At 36.8% G+C, this 22,302-nt stretch overlaps 2 protein-coding genes and 1 long non-coding RNA gene across 5 annotated transcripts; 2 read left to right on the forward strand and 1 right to left on the reverse strand.

Annotated features, from left to right (window-relative positions):
- Positions 1-80: 80 nt before the first annotated feature.
- LOC693104 (G protein pathway suppressor 1) lies at positions 81-3,041 on the reverse strand. The gene is given in 4 exon segments (NM_001046857.1): positions 81-645; positions 1,348-2,685; positions 2,795-2,873; positions 2,956-3,041. Coding segments are annotated over 3 exon segments (1,443 nt in total). The 5' UTR covers positions 2,807-2,873; positions 2,956-3,041; the 3' UTR covers positions 81-552.
- A 1,292-nt stretch (positions 3,042-4,333) lies between these two features.
- On the forward strand, positions 4,334-6,513 carry LOC134199711 (uncharacterized). Its single transcript, XR_009974321.1, has 2 exons — positions 4,334-4,558; positions 4,638-6,513. It is a non-coding gene; the product is annotated as an uncharacterized LOC134199711 (long non-coding RNA).
- A 5,670-nt stretch (positions 6,514-12,183) lies between these two features.
- On the forward strand, positions 12,184-19,990 carry LOC101736547 (gamma-glutamyl hydrolase A). Of its 3 annotated transcripts, XM_021351570.3 has the most exons (10): positions 12,668-12,788; positions 12,898-13,012; positions 13,234-13,349; positions 13,442-13,535; positions 13,690-13,965; positions 14,460-14,510; positions 15,089-15,321; positions 17,370-17,476; positions 18,777-18,874; positions 19,652-19,990. In XM_021351570.3, exons 3-10 carry the CDS (start codon positions 13,340-13,342, stop codon positions 19,926-19,928), a joined length of 1,146 nt encoding a protein of 381 aa, XP_021207245.1. In that variant the 5' UTR covers positions 12,668-12,788; positions 12,898-13,012; positions 13,234-13,339; the 3' UTR covers positions 19,929-19,990. The 3 variants fall into 3 exon arrangements, with proteins under 3 accessions (XP_037869998.1, XP_021207244.1, XP_021207245.1); XM_021351569.3 differs by lacking the exon at positions 12,898-13,012 and having other exon boundaries at positions 12,663-12,788; XM_038014070.2 differs by lacking the exons at positions 12,668-12,788; positions 12,898-13,012; positions 13,234-13,349 and adding an exon at positions 12,184-12,532.
- Positions 19,991-22,302: the final 2,312 nt, after the last annotated feature.

Below are 22,302 nucleotides of genomic sequence, written 5' to 3' on the forward strand. Positions count from 1 at the left end.
TTTATCCAAAACCCATTTTATTATTATTAATCAAACCATGTATTAAATATAAAACAACTTACACAATAAAACATACTGTTAGACTTTACTTTTTATTTGAAATTACGTAGACAATATTTCGCGGTTACATAGAATGGTTCATTATAAACAAAAGTTGACAATGGATACTCCACTAACAGCTTATTCAACACTTATCGTTGACGAATTAGTTATCCTTAAACTCAACGTGTTCAAAAATTTTTTTATGGAGATCTCTAAATTAATACGTATATTGAGAATGTTTTTTTAATATACAAAATTCTCCACAGTAATAAACGCCCATAAAAAGGCAGAAAGAACAGAGAACTTTTCAAACAAGAAATCCATATGTAATTAATTTTAAAAGAGCTACATCAGTTTCAATAATTAATATGACTATTAGACAGTAACAGGTTCTCATTCATTAAATGTCCAATTTATAAGCCTTTTCTTGTCATATTTAGAGCAATGCCTCATAAACATTGCAATGTGAATTACATTTTAAGGTTACCTTTAATATTACAAATATTTTAATCACAGAGGTACTGGATCGAAAGTGCGAGTGTTCAAACTAGTACTGGAGCCTGGAGCTTCTCCACTTTGAGGTCCTATGTCTCTGCCAATATTCTGTGAAGCCAATATTTTATGTTAGAAAAAAATGGGAAATTCTAAGATTTTTTAAATAATGTGCTTAAAGGTTTGGTGTACTATGATAGAACAATCTGAATATTATTAATACTTGTACACCGCAACATACCTATTTTAGCTTTTGAGAATTTCTCTATCAAAAAAGTTGTCTGGAAAATATTGCTTTAAGCGATAGAACCCCTATTGTATAATTAATTATACCTGTCTATTGACTGTTTTCTAATGTTAATAGTGTTTTGATGTGTAATAGAGTATACTCTCCATTTTACCAATTTTGATTATATTTCCTTTTGCTTTTGGTAGGTAATTAATATTTGCCTCATATTGTGAGTGTGCATTTGTAGCTATCACAGCAGTTACATATCCGAGTTTGAAGGGATATAGCCAATGCACAATATAATTTTCTGTTAGCTAAGCTAAATGATACTTATTGCATACAAGTGTATGTGGGTTGTCTGTCCATTTATAGCAATAAAAATGTTGCATATCTCTTTTCTTATCTTTGTCTTTTAGTAACTATTACAAAATAGTTTTATTTCCAGTTCGAACCTTAGCCTCTTGTTTTTGATGATAATCCACAGAAGAAACTATTACAGAACTTATTTTATTTATTAATTAATTTTAATTGTGGATTTTACCTTTGGAATTAACTGAACTAAATGATAATATTAATTTTCTTACCTTTACATGGATTTGGTTTTTGAGCATTGCAGCACGCAAAATTAACATTGACGTACGCCGTTGGTATTCTTTTCCCATGGCTAAACTTCTTTCAAATGTTGTGCTCCTCTGGTCTACATCTTTTGCATATAATATTTTATTATGTGAATCAATCCTAGCCTGAATTTGCCCATCAAGTATAAGTTGCATTAGTTCATCTTCTAAGGCAATCACCGATCGGTTAAATGCAGCCGCCATTAATTTCATATCAGCTGACAAGTAAGGGCTAAAGTATTGAATCAAAGCCCTGTTGCGAATTTGCATGTATAAAGAATTTATATGTGGTGCTAAATACATGTCCAACAAAAGATTATCCCTTATTTCATCCAACAGCCGTAAGCACGAGGCATATTTGGATTCATAGAATTTGAAAATTATGTCACGTAATTGGGGCTCTAGCTCTAAGAATAATTTAAAAGAACTGCTAACTATGACTTGTTTCTGCAACTCTGAACGATCAAATGTAGCAAGTGCGCAAAGTCCACCATAGATGGCAACATTATTACTGCTCATTAATTCTGGGTATTCACAATGATCAATGCTGGCAGCCAAAAAATGTTTTGCAGCAGATTTATACTTTTTCGTTGCCAGCTCGGCTAATCCTGCTGCACATTTTAAACGAGTTAAAATTGACTGGTTGCTGTCTTTTCCGGGAATTTCATTAAAGTCTGGGGTCGCTTCAGCTTTAGATACATAATTTAGAACATGAGCCCAATTTTGAAGATATACTGAAACTTTAACTACATTCAAGCACATCATGACAAGATGTTTTCCACTTGTGCAGTAATCTCTAGCTCTCGAGTAGCATTTCAAGGCACTGGTGAGATCTCCACAATCTAGATAATGGTCACCCAAATCATCATGGCCTCTTCTGATACTTTCTTTGATTGAATTTGTTTTATAATTTTTCAAATCAGTATCTAGCTTTTCCAGTTTTATGGCAGCTTTTTTTGTTTTTGATTCTACCCAAATAGTATCTAAGACTGGAATATCTTGAGAACCTGCTATATCAGGCAGTCCTGCTGATGCCACTGCTTCTGAGAGTTTTTTATGCAGTGTGTGATACAGATTTACGTTATATGTGGTCATGACATAGGATATGGCCATTTTCAAAGCTTCCAATCGCAATGACGGACAGTGGTCTGCTACAAACATGAGCCTATAAAGTTTTGCAAAACCAGTATATGACGCAGCGTATGTTTCCAAATCCAAGGTGGGGTTTTCAACGACGTAGCATTCCGTCTCATTGTTTTCATTATCTTCTGGGGGAATATCAACCTGCATTGGTTCAGCTGTGTTCTATAACATCGATCAACAATTTTAAGTTAGTAACGTGAGTAATTATAATATAATTATGCCCTTTAACGTTTACTTTAGAAATATGCACTAAAAAAAGTAGAGAACTTACCATTTCGAACATTATTGGAGGGTTTTAGGCCTTTTTTAATGAAAATACGCGAAATTTACTGTCAACGATGAAAACCAACCTACAACAAAAGTTATCCTTAATCGTGTGTTTTAGTTGATTGGATCAGTAATAATAAATTAGCGACTTAATTTTCAACTTACTCATCAGAAAACCGCAACTTTACAACTCTCTTAGTATTTTTTAACAAATACCTTTATCATTACGTTTCATCTTGGCAGCGGCATTTTTCTCAGTTTGACGAAATTTGCTCAATGTCAGTGATGAGTGTTGCTGTTTTCAATTATTTTCGTAGCTTAAGTTCAAAAGTATGTATGTAGCGCTACAGACAATAATTGTATGTTTAATGTATATAATTATTAAATTTAAATAGATAGATTTTTAGGAGGTATTTAAATAGAAACTTAGAAATACGTAGCATGCCTGAAAATATAATAAATTTAAAACAATAGTGTAGACACAAATTTGTGAATTTTATTTTATTTAGCGAAAACAAAATATTCATGGGTTTTCAACAGATCGTTATTATTTGAGCAATGTTTGATAGAACCTGGTAATTATTCATTTTAATAGAGCTGATTTTTTTAATAGATATTGGTGAGGTATTTATTTATTTATTTTATCTTTATAGGATTACAATGCAACACTATGAAGTTTCCATATGAACGTCGTTTCGGAGAATCGTTTGCCCATGTGAAGCAAAAAAAACTTTTTAATGCATGCATAGATAAAATACACTATTGTGGGACAAAGTTTTATTAACACTTTCATTACCCATGTACCACCGTACAGAATACTATATTTTTATTGCATAAATAATAGGTACACTAATTTCCATCCATGATAGAATTTACTTACCATCAACTTCAAAAGGCTACCCAAGCCCATAGACAACACAGTGTAAATGCTGGTGGAAGAATTAATTGTATTGCATAATGGTTTTATCAATCATAATGAAGCCAAGTCTTACGAGTTAAATTTAGTTTTATAAAAGGAATATCCATATTTTTATATAACGAGTTTTCAACAAAGAATTCATATTTTGAGATGAGAATAGTTTGATTAAGCGATGCTCCTGGCGTAGCCGATGTGGTGGAGCAATAAAAACCACTTAAGACAAAGGCTAATTATGTAAACTACAGCCGTAGCGTTTAAAAAAAACCAAAATTCTATTAACTTATTTATTATAGAATTATAATTATTACAATTAATTAAACTAAGATGCTATTGAGTGGACTTGGACGATGTCAGAACCGAGGTGGCGCCAGCGGGCCCCGGCCCGGGCGGCATAGCGACGCTGCAGTGTCAGCACTTGACGCCAGTCGCGTACTTTTCCATGAACATGGAATGAGGTTGCTGCGTCGACAATTTGTAGTCACGTACGCCACTGGTTGTTAATTGCGAAATCGCGAATTAGCAAAATGCATGTAACTAGGGTACGTTACAGGCTCTAAGCAAATTTAATAATAACAAATATAAATAATAATAATAAACACACATATATATATAGCGTAAGATATATTTATTTGATTTTGTTCATGAATATTTGACTAAACGCTACAAACTCTTTATTTTTCATTTTACGGGCAGAAAGAAAAGCTTGCAGACCAATTAGCGTAATATACATCGAGTTTCGAATCACAATGGCGCAAGAATATCTCAACTACTTCCAAAATAGAAAATGATGAAACAGCCCCAAAACTAATGCAATAGACATGCCTTCAAATTAAAATTTAATTGTGAGTTGTAAGTAACTTGTCATCATTACTGTTATGTTTAAGCTGATTTTCATAAATGTTTTAATCAACAAAAATTGAATTTGCAGGAGGAGAATTAATGTGCAGGATGTACCCGGAATGGACGCAGTCCGGACAAAGCCCAGGATTTAATTCGAGTTCATCAATGCGATTTTTTTAAGAGCCTTTTTTTATGCATCTGCGGTCTGGGTCTGGGTCCTGGGTCTGCGAAGGGACTTCGGTTCCCTCTGTATTTTGTACCGTATGTTCCATGGGGAGTGCTCTGAGGAATTGTTTGAGATGATCACCTCATCTCCTTTTTTTAATTTATTTTTTATTGCTTAGATGGATTGACGAGCTCACAGCCCACCTGGTCTTAAGTGGTTACTGGAGCCTATAGACATCTACAACGTAAACGCGCCACCCACCTTAAGATATAAGTTCTAAGGTCTCAAGTATAGTTACAACGGCTGCCCCACCCTTCAAACTAAATTAGTACCCACCTGAAATTAGAACACCGGTGCATCGCTCAACACGTATGCACCGGACGCCTTATCCTTTAGGCCACGACGATTTCAAGTTTCCAGACATGTTTACCGTCCTTAAAATAGTAAATAGAACATTGTTTTTTTTTTTATTGTAGTCGGGTAGGCATGCTCACTATAGTTAGCCACTACACCTGGTATTGTGGGATTATAGAGACATCGCAACGTAAATCTTGAGACATGGGGTGGATTTTATAATGACTGTCACAAAAGGTGCGACAGTATGATTGCTTCACAACAGCGAACATATTGGTTTGGGGGTAGTAGGGCACAATACGCCCTACCACAACTAAAGGGCGATTGGTGATATCAGTTTTTTCCTACCTATTCGTTGGTAACCTAGGGGGCTATTCCAGCTACGTGGACGGTTAGGTGAGCTCATGGGCTCAACCTGAGTGAATTTGCTAATACTAGCCCTAGCAAGAGCAGTGCTTCACAGGATATACCACCCGATCGGAATCGCGATCCATTGGGCTGTGTCTATGGGCTAGTACACTTGTCGAACTCTTCGTCGAAATGCACGAGTTCGACGACGATGGTGACCGGTGCTTGTGGGGCCTAAAAGCACCGAGAGTAGATCCGGGGTTTCGACAAGACATATTTCGGGCGACGGCGGCTTTGCATTGCCCTGTCGTCTGGGTCGGATAGGTAATGATCTCAGTACTCTGTTATAATACAAATCATAACACAACGGCCAGCTCTCCGGTGAATTCCATAGTTGCATTTAAAGACATCTATCGAAAGAGGTTGTAAGTTTGTGCTATTCTAAACTAACGCAGCGCTTACAGCCAAAATTACATATGTCCAATTAATTAGTCCATCATTCGCATCCAGAGCAGAGGCAATATGGTCCACTGCGCTCGTCCATAGTGCGTTTACAAAGATCTCTTGCCACTCACGGCTCTGGAATGAATTCCCTTTTACGGTGTGTCCCGCATCCCGAGATATCCTTCTTCCAATGATTTTTGAAGGGTTCTAAAATAAGTAGTTTTATGTGTGTCTTTGGCGATGCTGATGTCCATAAGACCACTAAACAATAACCAAATCAATGAGTTTGTGACAATTAATAACAAAAGTACATAATCTGGAATTTTATTGTTCCTAGTTTATTCATCATTTTTGTTACATATTTACGTACGTTAATTATTTACGTTACATATTTATTACTAGTGAAATTCGTTTTGCTGTGATTTACACTAATTGTATCGAAAGCATCGTTTTGTTGAATTGAATTGTTGATAGTACTAGGACAGCAAAACTCCGTGGATTGCCAACAACAACTGTACTAAGTTTCATTGTGTTTGTATTATAATTTAGTGTCGAGGAAAAACAATAAACGTTTTTTATTTAAATCGATAGATGATAGATTAATTTTTACACAAAAGAAAAACGATAACCTAAATAAAGAAGTTTTGATTGAGTACGTCTTTTATTTGTTCTTCGACTTCTTCCATACTGTCCAAAAAATCTTGGCTTAATCGTTCGATTTAAAATTTTATCATATTTTCATCTGTCACGAGTTCCTCTTATAGGCTGGCCTCTAGAGAATTCATAAAATTGAAAGAATTGCTGTTCGTTGAGTATAGGCGAGTGTTCTAGTGCTGTATCTTCTTCTAAATATTTTTTATTTGATATTGCTAAACTCGCACTTTGCTGTGTATCTGTTGCAGTTTGAGTTTTTTGGGTGTATATGGACTCTGCATATTCAGGGAAAAAATTCTCGTATTCTGGTTACGCTTGATAAGCTTTAAGTTTTTGCTTTAATTTTTTGTCGCATCTCGAATTGATTCTCGCCACTATATCAATAATTTTCTTAGGACAGCAGTATGACCTTGAAAAAAGACTGCTTGCGGTAGATTGTTACTTTTGATGAGTAGGTGGATACATTGATCGTGTTTATTGAGTGTAAGGTATGCTATAAAAGTAATGTTGATGTATCCTTTTTCATCTGATAGCCTAGCTACTATCAAATGAAAAAGGAGTAAGACTGTAAGAAGTTTTTATAGCCAATATTAATGGCGAAAAGTAAAAGTCCTTTATAATCCTGTGATTTGAGGTAACAATTTTTTGTCAATTCAATATAATTTTTAGCAAAAGCTGCCGTGCCAAGCTTTGTCCATTTGGCAGCTGAATTGGAACCTTGCATGGAACCTTGGAACCTTGCTTGAATTGGAGTCTTAGATCTTCAATTATATTTATTGCTTACTCAAACTCAGCAAGTGCAAACGCAAGATTGAATTGATGATAATTTTTTTACCGAAATTGCTAAAAGTTGTTTCTTAAACACTTGCCTATGTAAAAATTGTACTTAAGCGTAATATCCGCTAGGTATGGCAAATCAAAATCGATGGGCAGTTGCAAAATCATTTCGTATTACTGCATCTTGTTTTTTTTTTTTTAATACAGACAGTAATACAGTGTAGGATACTGTACTGTACTCTTTATCGTTCAGATTTAATCTATATTCATTTGGAACGGGTCTAAGAATGCACAATGCGAAATAGTAATGGTTACCCCACCAGCATTGTAGTTAATTTTATTATTAGAGGTGCTATAGACAAAAAGTCGCCGATCCATAATCCATTTTTCACTTTTTCGGTAAATTCATCAACAATGTTAAAAGCATCTTCAATTAAACCATCTTCCGTTTGTTTGACCTAGCCATTACCGCATTGTTGTATTTTAGTACGTGACATTTTTTATTGGTAGCGAGGCACACAAAGCTGCTGACAGATGCACGCTTTGAACTTTGATCACAACGCGCTCAATGAGTTGAAAGCTTTCCCAGTTATCCCCGTAGCATGAAGCCATCAAATATACGTTCAATATTAGCTTCAAGCTTAAATTTAGTATTTTCCTTGAAATTTTTGAAAATGTTGGAATTCTCGATGATAGCGTATTCTGAACTTTCAGATGACGAAACGAAGTCTCGAACAATTCTAAACGCCTTGTTTCTCAACGCTATTGATATATAAACATTATATTCTCCACTTCCACAATCCGCAATAAATTTACCATTTACCATTGCATAAGCTTTTCAGGGAAGACGTCACAGGTATCATATCATATCGTATCATATCTTTTGGTAAAACCGGCAGGATATCGCCATTCTCAATATTTTCATACTTAAACTTTTTTTTTTTTTCTTTTTTCCTACTTATGCTGATAGCCTTGAGAGGCTATTTCAGCTTCACCCTAACGTTTGTAGGTGAGCTCGCGGGGCTCAACCGGAGAGTTGCTAACACTGACCCTAGCAAGAGCAGTGCTTCGCAGAATCTACCACCGGATCGGAAACGCGACCCACTGAGAAGATCCGGCGAGAAACTCAGTGGGCTGTGTCTATGGGTTAGTTCGCTCGTCGAGCCCTTCGTCGCAAACGACGGGTTCGACGAGGACGGTGACCGGTGCTTGTGCTGCCTAAAAGCACCGTTAATGGATCAGGAGGATCCGTAATGACGTGCTTTGGGCGACGTCGACGGTTTACCATTCGGTCTACTGGGTCGGGTATGTAATTTCCAGCGGCTGCGATGAGAGGGTTCTCATGTCGTGCCGCATTCTCAAAATGGCGCAGCGATGCCGACTGCAGATACTTACTAACTGAATCGAGCTCCAGGTCATCGTGGAGATCCACGTTCCTAAGGAACCAAGGCGCTCCGACGGCTATCCTGCAGAATCGGGATTGAATAACCTGAAAGGATTTCAAGTGGGTGCGGGCTGCGTGAGCGAACACTACGCTTGCATACGTCATGACGAGGCGTATACAAGTTTTGTAGAGAGTTACCTTATTCCGGAGGGACAGTTTGCTTCGACTACAAAGCATTGGATAGAGTCGTCCTAGAATAAACGCGGCGCGGTCGCGTACCGTTTTTATATGGGGACGGAATGTCATCTCTCTGTCGAGGGTGACGCCTAGATATTTGACCTTCGAGACCCACGGTATGGGCTGGCCAAAGAGAGTGATGGGGCTAACGGCGGAGGTTTTTGCGCGCTTACTACGGAGTGGGATGCTCGAAGTGATGTTCGGAGGGCGACCCCTTTTGAAGAGCACCGCTGCGCTTTTCGCGGGGTTGATGTCAATTCGCCACTTCCGGAACCACTGTCCCATGGTGGCTACTGCGACCTGGAGTCGCCGATGAAGCAGCGACATCTTCCTACACGAGTAGTAGATAGCCGTGTCATCGGCGAAGAGCGCTAGATGGGTCTCCGGAGACCGGGGTATATCATTGATATACAAACTAAATAATAACGGGGAGAGCGCGGAGCCTTGCGGGACTCCGGCAGTCAGTTGACGGGGACGAGAACGAGTTCCCTCTACTCGATATCGAAACGAACGGTTCGACAAGAAGTCTCGTATGATGAGCACGAGTCTGTCTGGCACTCCCATGTTGTACAGTTTGTAAATTAAACCGTTGTGCCAGACTTTGTCGAACGCCTTCGCGATGTCGAAGAAGAGGGCGCCGGTCGGGATTTATTTACGCCTATTTAGTCCTATCAGGATGTGCTCCGTGAGGCGGTGCACTTGTTGTACGCACGAGTGTTTAGAGCGGAATCCGAACTGTTCGTCTATGAGAATTTTGTTCGCGGTAACAAAATCCCAGAGGCGTTTCCTAAGGAACCGTTCGTAAATTTTTCCTATCGTCGGGAGGAGACTAATCGGACGGTAACTAGAAGTTTCGTTTGTCGGTTTGCCCGGCTTATGTATACCGATAACGTCCGCTTCTTTCCACACCGCGGGAAAGATGCAGTGCGTCATAGCGGCATTTAAAATTGTAGCCAACATTGCTATCAGTCGGACTGGCAAAAGTTTTAGCGCGCGGTTGCGGATGCCGTCGGAGCCGGGTGCCTTCCTAGGTTGGAGGTTGTGGATTGCGTCTCTAACTTGGTCAGTGGTAATGGGTGGTAACGCGTCCGAGGGCGGCAGGGAAGCTCTGCGCTCGACCTCCCTGTCGACTAACTCGGTGTGTTCGGGGTCCGCGTGTTGAGTGCTGGTGGTGCACTGCTCTTGCAGTGCATCGGCCAGCAGCTCAGCCTTGTCATCATATTTAAACAGCAATTTCAAATTTACTTGCATTATTTAATAATCTTTTGTTCATATTATTTTACGGCCACTCATGGTTATTGCATGTCTATCTTTGCCAACCAAAAAACATGTCACACCTTCATTATACCCAATGACAACATTTGCACCTGCACGAATAGATAACAGAGTCCTTACTTGGTTTAAAGCATAAAGTGGATATTAATTTATATGTAGTTGCGTGCCACGTTCTAACAGTACCATCTTCGCAGACTGTTATTAAGAATGGAAGGTCGGCATGATGTAAAACTGTTCAGATATGCTGAACATGTCTCTCTAAGCTTTTTGATACATGTTTTGTTTTGATAATTCCATATTTTCACAAGACGGTCTTCTCCCGCACTGACCAAATAGCTTTGATCTATACCTCTGTAAAAATTGATGCATCTTACACGCCTTGGGTGACCTTCCAACAGAAACATAAGCAAAAGTGATTCGATTTGTCACATTTTGATTGTAATGTCAAGACTGGCACCAGCAAAAGTGCTATAATCTTTCGGGTTGGTTACGATTTGCATTAACTAATTAGTATGACCTTCGAATACCTGTTGGCAAAATTCAATTACTATCCCAATGCTCAATCCCAAAATTTAATTAGAAAGAATTTCACTGGTGGTAGGACCTCTTGTGAGTCCACACGGGTAGGTACCACCACCCCGCCTATTTTCGCCGTGAAGCAGTAATGCGTTTCGGTTCGAAGGGTGGGGTAGCCGTTGTAACTATACTGAGACCTTAGAACTTATATCTCGAGGTGGGTGGCGCATTTACGTTGTAGATGTCTATGGGCTCCAGTAACCACTTAATACCAGATGGGCTGTGAGCTCGTCCATCCATCTAAACAATAAAAAAATAAAAGTCGTCATTCCATGGAACCATGGCTACCATGGACATTTCATGACAAGGGGCTGATCGCCAGTTGATCCAAGCACTTTTTTTTTTTCCACAGGAGAAAATCGCCGGATCCCCACCCGCGCGGCAGGTAGGGTATGTGGGAGTTGAACCTCACTAAAAATTCCTGCCGCTCACAACCGGCGCCCTACCTCGGACCGGGCCGGAGCCCAGTCGGGGCTATTGAAACGGCGGGACAGGGTTGACGCAGAGCACATTACATCCATCCCACCGTCCCACGAACGCCGGACCGGCGGCCGCCAGCGACACGACCACCGGTTCCCTCGTTCAGCGGGCCGAGAGCCCGCTTTGATGATCCAAGCACTTATCGCGGTTTCAGCTCACTGCAAAGATTTTGAAGTGAAACTTCTTTAGGTGCGTTGAGAGTAAAATTTAACTCGCGACAGATTCGTTACGTCTAGAGAGAAAATATATAATTTAGGAAGAGCGAGAGCGAAAAAATAGATAGAGTGTCTTGCGAACCATTCGATCGTGGAGAGCGGGAAAGGACGACGCGAGCTAAGTCGTTTCTCTTATACACAGCATTCCCTATTACAAGTGAAATTTTATTTAAGGATGAAAAATGAATAAAAACCATAATATATACACCGCTAAAGAAGTTTCACTTCTTTTACGTGCCCTAAGTTGCAGATGCATCACTTTTTTTTATTGCTTAGATGGGTGGACGAGCTCACGGCCCATCTGGTTTTAAGTGGTTACCGGAGCCTATAGACATCCACATTATAAATGCTATGAGACCTTGAGATATGAGTTGTAAGATGTCAGTTTTTACAACGACCCACCGCAAATGCCTCACCCTTCAAACCGAAATGCAGTACTGCTTCACGGCAGAAATAAGCAGGGTGGTGGTTAACCAGTAAAATTATAATATTTTTGAATTTGAGTGACATTGCAAGATGAAAAAGAAAATGTGACTTAAAGTCGACTTATCCTTTCCTTTCATGCACATATTGAAAACGTTTTCAGTATTTAAATTGACGAAATATTCCTTTTTGGTATTATTTTGAATGGACAATTTACTTCAAGTTACCATCAATAGAAAAGTTCAGAGCACTCCTGTCCATTATCCACTGAAGGCAATCCATTTGTAAATATCGACAGCGCATGCGTAAACAATCGATTTGACAACGCAGGCTTTTCATGTTGCTGTATAAAAATGTTTTTAAATTTATTTCAATTGAAATAGAATTTTTATTTGATCCATGAGAAATTTTGTGAGAATTTATTTCGTATCGTGGAATGTTTGTCCTAGTGCTGATGATAATTCATTGCTATTTGTGACTGTATGATTAAGGGCTTAGTATTGTATGAAAGCGCAACTTAGCTTCTATTCCGTTGGAGTGCAGATAAGTATACGGGCCATCTGGTCGGAAACAGTCTCCGGTTTCCATGGATGTTGGTGATATTATGGACAGAACTGTACCACGAAGTACTCTGCATAATTTTTGTTTAGGTGAAATGATTATTTCAGTTGCATTAGTTTCGTCTCTTACAGCTAGCTACCTATGCGATTTCATAGGATTTGTGAGGTGTCTGTGATCGGTGGTTTCATATAACTATATTGTTGAATGGTATAATTCTAGAATGGAGATCACAGCAATGTGTACTAGGCATGGCTGCTGAATGGGTTGGGAATTGTGTTGAACCAATATATATAGTTTTAACAAAATGCTTGGAGCTTTTAAAATTAGAAACAAGCCTGCCAGGATGTGAGTATTTACTTGTTGTCTGTAAGGTGAAATATTCATGTGGTGTAATTGAGAATGTAATTCTCACCGTCAGCTGTGATGTTTCAATTTTTGTGTCTATGATCAACAGAGAGCTAAAGTAATAAAACCAGTAATGAAAATTAACGACAAGAATATTGTATTATTATACATTTTTGCCCTGCGCAATAAGAAAATTATATGCGCCTGGCAAACGTATCATAGAGGTAAACAAATTATAAACAATTGCGCTATAAATTAGCAATCGCCCAGTTTACAAAACGAAATACTGTGAAAACTCCTTTGTATAATGTTAATTTCACCAAAAACATAAAAATCAATCCTATAAATTCTATGGATTGATAGTTAACTTTAACGTTTTAAAATCAATTACCCAAGCGGACATGGAACTATATCAATTTCACTTTACTAAGTTTATCTTTTTCAGATAAAATCTCGACATGTGTAGGCACTTATGTAACATACTCACTATATGATACAAGATTTAAAGAATCGACTTCAACATTAGCTACGTAGTAAGAATATAAAAAATAATGAATATAGGTATTCATTTTACGAATATCTAATTTGAAAATAGCAAAAAACTGATGTAGTCATGTCTATTGCAACATTCGGAAGATAAATTTTATTTTTAGATGATGTGACACAATTTATGCGCGTAAGACAGAAAAGCATTGTAGTGTGCCTAGTTAGTGACTGTTTTAATCTTATAACAGCAATATTATTAAGGTTAGTAGGTACTTGGTAATCACTTTTGTCGTAAATGAAATTAATAATGCTTGCACATTCTATTCAATAACGATAATATAAAGATAAGTGTGAGTGTTAAGAATCAACGCGTTTAAAAGTTTCGATAAAACGAGATAAAGTTTGTCTTTATTAGGTGGCTCTCGTTCTCCGGAGACGATTGGCTTACGGTGATCACTATGAAGAGTGCATTGCTTTTGCTCTGGTTGTACGTTTTTCATTGCGAAGGCGCTGTGATAGTGGAAAGCAATGAGTACTCGGTCGTAAATGACAGACCTATAATCGGTGTACTTTCTCAAGAACAATCGTTTTACCTCCATGGAAAGTTCCCTGAAGAGAACTACACAAGCTACATTGCTTCTTCGTATGTCAAAGACATTGAGGCATCGGGAGCTCGTGTTGTGCCCATTCTGTAAGTATCATCCGTATATTCTTGCAATGTCATGTGCTAATTTTTAAGACCTAATGTTCTTCTATGTTGCATTAAGAACTACACGTACACATTGGAAGCGTCAGTTGATCAAGTTGTCCGTTGTATTCTTATTCAGGGATGTGACTATTCCGGGGTCAAATCATCGAGAAAATTTAAATGATGTGCAAATAAATAGGCATGTTACAAATGTTCATCTGTGACATGTTCGATGAAAGAAGAGTACTAAAATGAAACCGGTGTATTAGCCAACACATGCGTTCTGCCCATTTTTGAGAACTTTGTGAATACCATATGTGCCGAATAATCGTGCTTTACAATACAATTGAGGCTTTGAATAATTATCTTGAATTATAAGAAAAATAACAAATTAAATATCATATTCAAAGTATCTCAAAGGATAATTTTTGTCACGCACAATTTTAATTTAAAAAATTTATATAAATTAAAAAAATAAACGGCATTTTATTTTTCAGGATCGGTAAAGACCGTTCGTATTATAAGGAGCTGATGAAGAAAATTAATGGGTGAGTGAACGATGACATACAGTTTATTTGTCCTTGAAATCAACAATATTAAAAGGCTCAGAATCTGAATTTGAATCTCGACGGAGAGAAACGAAGATATTGTTATTTAATAAAAATAATAAAGCATTTTAGATTCATTAACGTACTCTATAGTTTTATAGTTTATGTTTTTATAGTTTATAGTTCTTTAATTCATGTGTCATCGATTAAATAGATACTTTGTAACTCTCACGTAATAAATACCAAGAGTAACTGTTTCTCACGCGCTGCATAAAATCCAGTTTAGTGAAAACTATTTTTTACCATTGAAATCGAACTGAATGACGGAAAAATTAGTGCTATTGTATCTTATAACATTCTATTCACATTGTCTAATGTTGGAAGGAATTGAGGTGTCCACGCGTCTAGTTTGCGTAAACATTTGTTTGTATTGTGAACAAGAAGCACTAGGGTTTTTGTATAATACAATCAACAATCATACTATAGACTACTGAAATGGGTTGCTTTTCGCGTATTTTCTGCGGAGTATTTTCTTCAAAATCATATTGTAATTATAAAATTCGCATCATGTGTTCCAGAGTATTGATTCCCGGGGGAGCAACGTTCTTCAACCAATCCAATGGATACGCTGACGCCGGTCAACACATTTACGAGCTTGCTATAGAAATGAACGACGCCGGAGACTATTTCCCGATCTTCGGAACCTGTCTTGGTTTTGAGCTCCTCGTTATCTTGGCCTCAGGGCGGGGAAAGAAAGAAAATAGAATCACTTGTCACTCTTTTGGAAATCTGCCACTTGATTTTACTTCAGGTGCGATATTGTTTAACATTGTAAAAATTTGGAAAGTATACTTTTAGACAATCGAGACTATAAAAAAATGAAATAAAAAGTCGATCGATGGCTAGCATGCCGGTGCTTAAATCTCGCAGGCACTTACCAATTTTTCTAACGTAATACGCGCTTGACTCGTGTTCACGAATGATTTTCACGATGGAGGAATAACATCGTTTAAAACAAACCCACAAAAAATATAATTTACGTAATTACCATACAATTGACATATAGAACTCAAGTTCCATGGTGGCTCAACAGTTTATGAACCCTCTAAAAAATAAAAGCAAAAAAATCATATTTGCATAATCTTTCGAATACCCATATCAAAATATATTGTCATAATCTTTGTGACTGAGTTTCTTGGTTCTTCATTGGTGGCTTAATTGAAACTGCACAGTTGTTATTAGCATTGGCGGAAAGTTTTTACCATTTTTTTATTATTATTGCTTAGTTGGGTGGACGAGTTCACAGTCCACCTGGTGTTAAGTGGTTACTGGAGCCCATAGACATCTACAACGTAAATGCGCCACCCACTCTGAGGTATAAGTTCTAAGGTCTCAAGTATAGTTACAACGGCTGCCCCACCTTTCAAACCGAAACGCATTACTGCTTCACGGCAGAAACAGGCAGGGTGGTGGTACCTACCCGCGCGGACTCACAAGAGGTCCTACCACCAGTAAAATATAGTACCATCAACGCATGATAAATGTCCTTTTGAATCTATGATTGATTTTATTTTATACATTCCGTGAATCGAGGTTCTCTGTTGCGAAATAAAATAAAATGATATCCGTGACATCTACTTTGTGTTCAAAGTACAAACGTATAAAAGTTATATAATTGTGATTTGTAGAAATTTTATTAAGAGATATTTTTTCCTTTTCCAATTAACTCCTATGTGTATCAAAAATTTACTTATTTGTCTCTGTGAAATTACAAATTAATTATATATTTTGTTGCAATCATATATAGGAAATCTAAGTCATGTTGACATCGGACAAACTTGTTTATTTTTATATTTATGTGATCTCCGGATTAGTCGTGGTTTATATCAATAACGGATAAGAAAAATAAAATCTAGGGGAATTCGAATTACACGTACGAATATAATATCTGTGCGAACCACGTTGATGTCATCGCGATATGATCGTAACGATTCCGCTTATATGATAAATGAGCAATATTGCTTCTTAAGCTCTAATGTAATCTTAAAATGATAAAAAGCTGTAAATTATAGGATTGATTAGATTCTACTATTTGATCCCTTGGACTCGTTAGCGCACTTTTGTCGTAGCGACCTGCCTATTGTCAAGCCTACCTCACGAGTTTGCGTCTTTGATGACGGATTTTCCAGTTACATTTTTATAGCCTAAGGCGGTTAAAGCATATTATATCAAGTAGTGGCCACATCAGAATTATTAACAGTTGTGATAAATGAAAAAACAATCTCATAAATACTGTTGTTATCGTATTCCGGTAAATACTTGGAACTAGATAGGTCGTGAATTGTATCAATGGCTCTTATCTGCCCAATCAAATTTGCATATCATTTTAGATTTAGAATGTCAAAATTAATTATGACAAACAAAATGTCAAAATATTGAATACATTTAGAAAGATTTATCAATCTAAAGTAAGTAAAAGAAAGAAAAAAAAAAAACGCATAAAAACCAAACCGAACTAACAATGAATTTCATCTTTTTATATCTTTTTGATACTGCCCAGGATATTATAATAGCGAAGTTATGAAATTATTATATTCGGTATTTCATGCTTGCGCAATATTTTAAAGTTAAGTAAATTGAATGTTTTGGTGTCGATGAAACGTTCAGAGATTTCGTTACATACTTACTGACATAAGTATCAAACATATAATATTTATGTACATATCAAGCTAATAAGAGCGTGTCAAAAACAGCTACAGTTCTGACAAGTAACAAAACTAACCGCCATCTTAGCGAGCTTGTGCTCATTATTAGAGTTGGAATATGGATATTAAATAGATGTTCGTAATATTTTTTCAGATTTTCGTTCGAGCAAAATGTTTCGTGAAGTACCGGAAGACGTTGCCGACATTTTGGCGAACCAGGACGTGACCATTAACGCTCATCAGTTCTGCATCGTGGATGAGGTTTGTTGAGATGCAACAAGAAAATATATAGTACATATTATCGTCTTCTCGCGTTGAAACTGTATAATCTGAAAACTTACAAATTTTACAGGAGAGTCTTTTAAAGGTTTAACATGTGGTATTTTTAATATTTAATTAAATCATCTTTGCAACATTTATTTTTGAAGTGAAAACTTCTTTAGAATCGTTGTGATTTCAAACCGGATGCAACGGAAAAAACGACAGGTAAGAGACACAAATACAAAAATGTGTAGGATGAAGCCAGCAAAGAATGAGACAGAAATATACATACTATTTAATACAGCGTCATCTGTGAGATTTTTTAATACTAACGTGTGTATGAAAGCTCTTGTAGTGAATTTTAATTTAGGATTAAACGTGAAATTAAAATATCAATTCACAGAGGGCGCTACCTTACAATTATTTACTTATGACAAAATTTTACATATACTTAAGACGTTTAGGATAATTGTATTTTAATTTTGGAAGGTTTCACTTCTACCACGTGTGAATTGCACACATGTATTTTTTTTTTTTCCAGTTACATTATCTGTCTTTTAAAGTAAGATAAGATTATGTATTAATTTTGATAATAGTCGTCAAAACATAGGTAAACTAAAAAAAAAACTAAAACGAAACTCTACTCTTTTGACAGTACATATTTATGAGAAAAATACTCGTGATACCAAATGGTTCCGCATATTAACTCAATTTCAAATATTTTTGGAAATTGTACACTTTTAATGCGAAAAGACGATATATCTTACAATTCATAGTGCGTACCTTGAATTCCTTACGTCTTGCAAGTCTGCACTGTGGCGTAGCAACATCCGTGTATTTCTGCTGTATGGCATCGACACTTAAATTTTATGTTAGGAAAAAGGGGCAGGTGCGGCTTCATTCCTATTGCGGTGTTAGTGAATTTTTCTACATTAAATTTCCAAATATGTGTACATAATATTGTTTTAATTATTTGAATTGTGGTCAATATAAAATTAACAAATTCGCAATAAAAAAGAAACTAAATGTATTATTGGTACTTTAAAAAAATTCGTCCCCGACGAAGTCAACCGCCTGTGTGCTTAGTGCGAGTTTTTTAACGTTCTCGATAGCGTAAAAGTTAACTCAAGTTTGTATGGAGTTGGAACGTTTGCCTACGTTTGTCGCTAGGGGCGCTGTTCCAACTGCATACAAATTTGAGTTAACTTTTACGCTATCGAGAACGTTAACAAACTCGCACTAAGCACACAGGTCAAAGTGTTCGATTGCACCACTATGCTTCTTAATTGTATCCTTCCAGAATCTGAAAGCATACAATCTGACCGATGACTGGCGTGTTACTTCACACTCGAATGACGAATACGGCGTTCAGTTCATTGCTACAATTGAACATACGAGGTAAGTTGCGATTAGAAAATATTTTTATTGTAACGCATCGGATACTCAATGAAGAGTGATCACAGTTGCTCACCCATTCTGATGCGTTAGGTTTTACTAAGCGATGTATAGCGTATTGTAGTTTGTCTATTTTAGCTTCCTAATACCAAGATAAAATGTGTGTGCCGGAGTGGTGGGACCTACCCGTGCGGACTCGTAAGACGTCCTACTGTCAGAGACGTTTACCCATACTTTATTTAGCGCATTAAATTAAAATTAAAATTAATTATATTAAGTTAAATGTTATCAAAACTTACTTCTTGAATGTCAAAACATGTTGTATCTAGGATAGATATCAAAAAAACTAAACCGTTGAGAAAAACCGGTGAAACACATTCAGCGAGTTTTTTTTTTTAAATTACTTTTATTTTTTTATTTTATTACGTTTACTTTTAGTTAAATTACTTTTAGTTTTTTGCTAAAAAAACAAAAAAAAATCTAGGACCATTAAAATTTGTATTTAATCATATACGGAAAATTCACACGTCCATGTCAAGCTACGTGGAATAAGTAGGTAAACCGAGTTTGGTTATACCCAGCGCATTTTAATTTCTTACCCTTGTAAACAGATTAGCAAACGGCTTACCTGATGAGTTGTTGCCATAGCTCGTGGACGTCAACAACGCCAGGGGTAGTGCGAAGCAGCTGCCTACCGCGTACATTATTATGTATGATCCATAAACTTTCTAATAACTATTAAATAAATACGTTTGATGGTTTATATTAATTACCTTCCAGATATCCGTTCTACGGAGTTCAGTTTCATCCCGAGAAGAACGCGTTCGAATGGAAACGCTCGAAGAACTATGCTCACTCTTTAGATTCAATTAAAGCCAATAGGTACTTCATGAATTTCTTCGTCAAAGAATGCAGGAAGAGCTCTCACACGTTTGTCAATCAGGCTGAAGAGAATCGATACGTTATCTACAATTACGAGCCCAAGTTCACGGGAGTGCTCGGTAGCGCTTTCCACCAGTGCTACTTCTTTGAGCCCAGAGGAATTGTTACAAAATAAATAAATCCAAGTTTGAGATAATAAAGATTGAGAGAGAGAATAAAGATTGAAAGCAACCATAATTTTTTTTTATTATTATATACCTATACTTGATGGATGTTGAGCTAAAGCAGAAGTTGATGCGTGTGCGAATGCATTTTTTTATTTTTTATTTTATTATTATTGCCTTTGTAGGCAGACGAGCGTACGGCCCACCTGATGGTATGTGGCTGCCGTCGCCCATGGACTTCAGCAATGCCAGGAGCAGAGCCAAGCCGCTGCCTACTAAATTTAGCTTAATTAAATAAAAATTTAGCTTAATTCAAATAAGAAAGGAGGTGCAGTAATCCGGTCGCCTGTTTTTGAATCGCTTTTATCAACTTATTGTGTATGTATGTTGGTGTAACGAAATCTTTGATCATAACTTTCAGAGAATTTAATACTTCCGATTAACTTGACAATTAGCACACTCATCAAGGACCGATGACAAAACGATAATTTTGTAACTTCGCTCTAATATTGACCAATATCAATATGGGTAGAAAGTAAAGATTAATAGAAGAAAATTATTGTTAGTTCGGTATGCGTGTATTTTTGGTTTTTAAACTACAAACGATATTTCTAATGTCATGATACTGTCAATATGTAATGTATGTAGTACATGACGTGAAATAGGTGCACGCGTGCTGATGATTGATAAGCCACGGAAGGCGATTAAAATGCTCATTTTTCAACATAAGTCTTATTCAGCAGAATTGGTGCATGCAAGCAATCAGTGCTGTATATCAGTAAGAGCCGAAGGAGAAGCGACGACACGAATACAATTCACTGCCTACATATATTACGTGCTTACATTAAAGTGTCAGACATTTACTCGATATCAGTGTAAATAAATGAATTAAATAGAAAAAATATTTATGTAACCATGACCAAGGTGCTTTAGAATGTGACAAAAAATTATATTAACCAGTTTCCCCACAGTAGTCGAAATTCGACTATAATTAATTGAAATTATAAGTTTAAACATTATTATGGTTCTATTGTCAAACACTATTATAATTCGATAATATAATCACAGTATTTGCCAAAATTGCACTATAGATCAATAATATTAAAGACAAACAATATTAATCTATTTTCAATTCGACCACAGACTTTAAACAATAACAGAAGTTTCCCAATCGACAGTAAACAAAGAGTATATTTTTATGTATGTGTTGTGTCAAATACATGGTGGTGTATGTAATGTTTTCTTTATTAATTTAAAGTATCTTTTATGCATTATTAAAAAAAATATTGGCATTGTGCACTCCTTCTCTATATTCTCTATAAGTGTGAGAAATTTCATACTCCTCCGTCCGCGCAATTTTCGTAAAAAGGGTTACAAAGTTTTTGCTTCACGTATTAATATATAGATACAAGTGGGCTCGTCAGTGTGCTTAAAGCGAGTTTTATAACAATCTCGATATCGTAAAAGCTAACTCAAGTTTGCACGCAGTTGGAACAGCGCCCCTAGCGGCAAACTTACGCAAACGTTCCAACTCCATACAAAATTGAGATAACTTTTACGTTATCGAGAAAGTTAAAAAACTCACACTTAGCACACTGACGTTTTACCATGAAAGAATAAAAACCTAGAATCTAATAACAGCGACAACTACCGGATCTAATCGTAAATTTATATCATCGACACCTGGTCCATTTTACTATCAAATCAGTTCAGCGGTTTAGGAGAAGTTCAATGACAACCACACAATAAATTCACATACCGTATACATTTATATAATAATACCAATAATTCTTCCTTTAATAACCAGTGGTAGGGACAACGCGTAACCGTTATGCTAATTACTGTTGAGCAATGATGGATCATTGGATGGAATTTTCAAGCTTGTGTCTTAAGCATTAGGGTGTAAGTAAATTTTTGATAATCATAACACAAGACAGGCCCAAGCTTACGCCCCGCAAAAAGGTAAAAAGATTACAAGTATGTATTATAGCTGATGAATGAAAACAAAATTAAGATTAAAGAATTAAAATCAAATACTGGTGCGTAATCTTTATTGGTGATAGAATACTCAGTGAGTCCACACGGGTAGGTACTCTCACCACGCTGAGAGTTACTCTCACTTCTACAATACAACGGCTGTCTTTCAAATAGGAACGCATTACTGCTTCACGGTAGAAATAAGCAGGGTGGTGGTACCTACCCGTGCGGACTCTCAAGAGGTCCTACCACACCAGTCATTACGCAAATTATAATTTTGCGTATTTTGATTTTTGTTACCGTTGAAGTCAATCGTGAACATTTGTTAAGTACGTATTTCATTAGAAAAATTGGTACCCGCCTATGGGATTCGAAGACCTGTGCATCGCTCAACACGAATGCTCCGGA

The sequence above is a fragment of the Bombyx mori genome, chromosome 11 (genome assembly GCF_030269925.1).
Source record: "Bombyx mori chromosome 11, ASM3026992v2".
NCBI lineage: Eukaryota > Metazoa > Arthropoda > Insecta > Lepidoptera > Bombycidae > Bombyx > Bombyx mori.

Bases quoted from the DNA above. Each gene is read 5' to 3' on its own strand.
- LOC101736547 (XM_038014070.2), top strand. From the start codon at position 12,469: ATGGATGTTGGTGATATTATGGACAGAACTGTACCACGAAGTACTCTG. The intron at 17,477-18,776 runs GTTTGTTGAGAT...GTATCCTTCCAG, and splicing joins AGTTCTGCATCGTGGATGAG to AATCTGAAAGCATACAATCT. The intron at 18,875-19,651 runs GTAAGTTGCGAT...ATTACCTTCCAG, and splicing joins GCTACAATTGAACATACGAG to ATATCCGTTCTACGGAGTTC.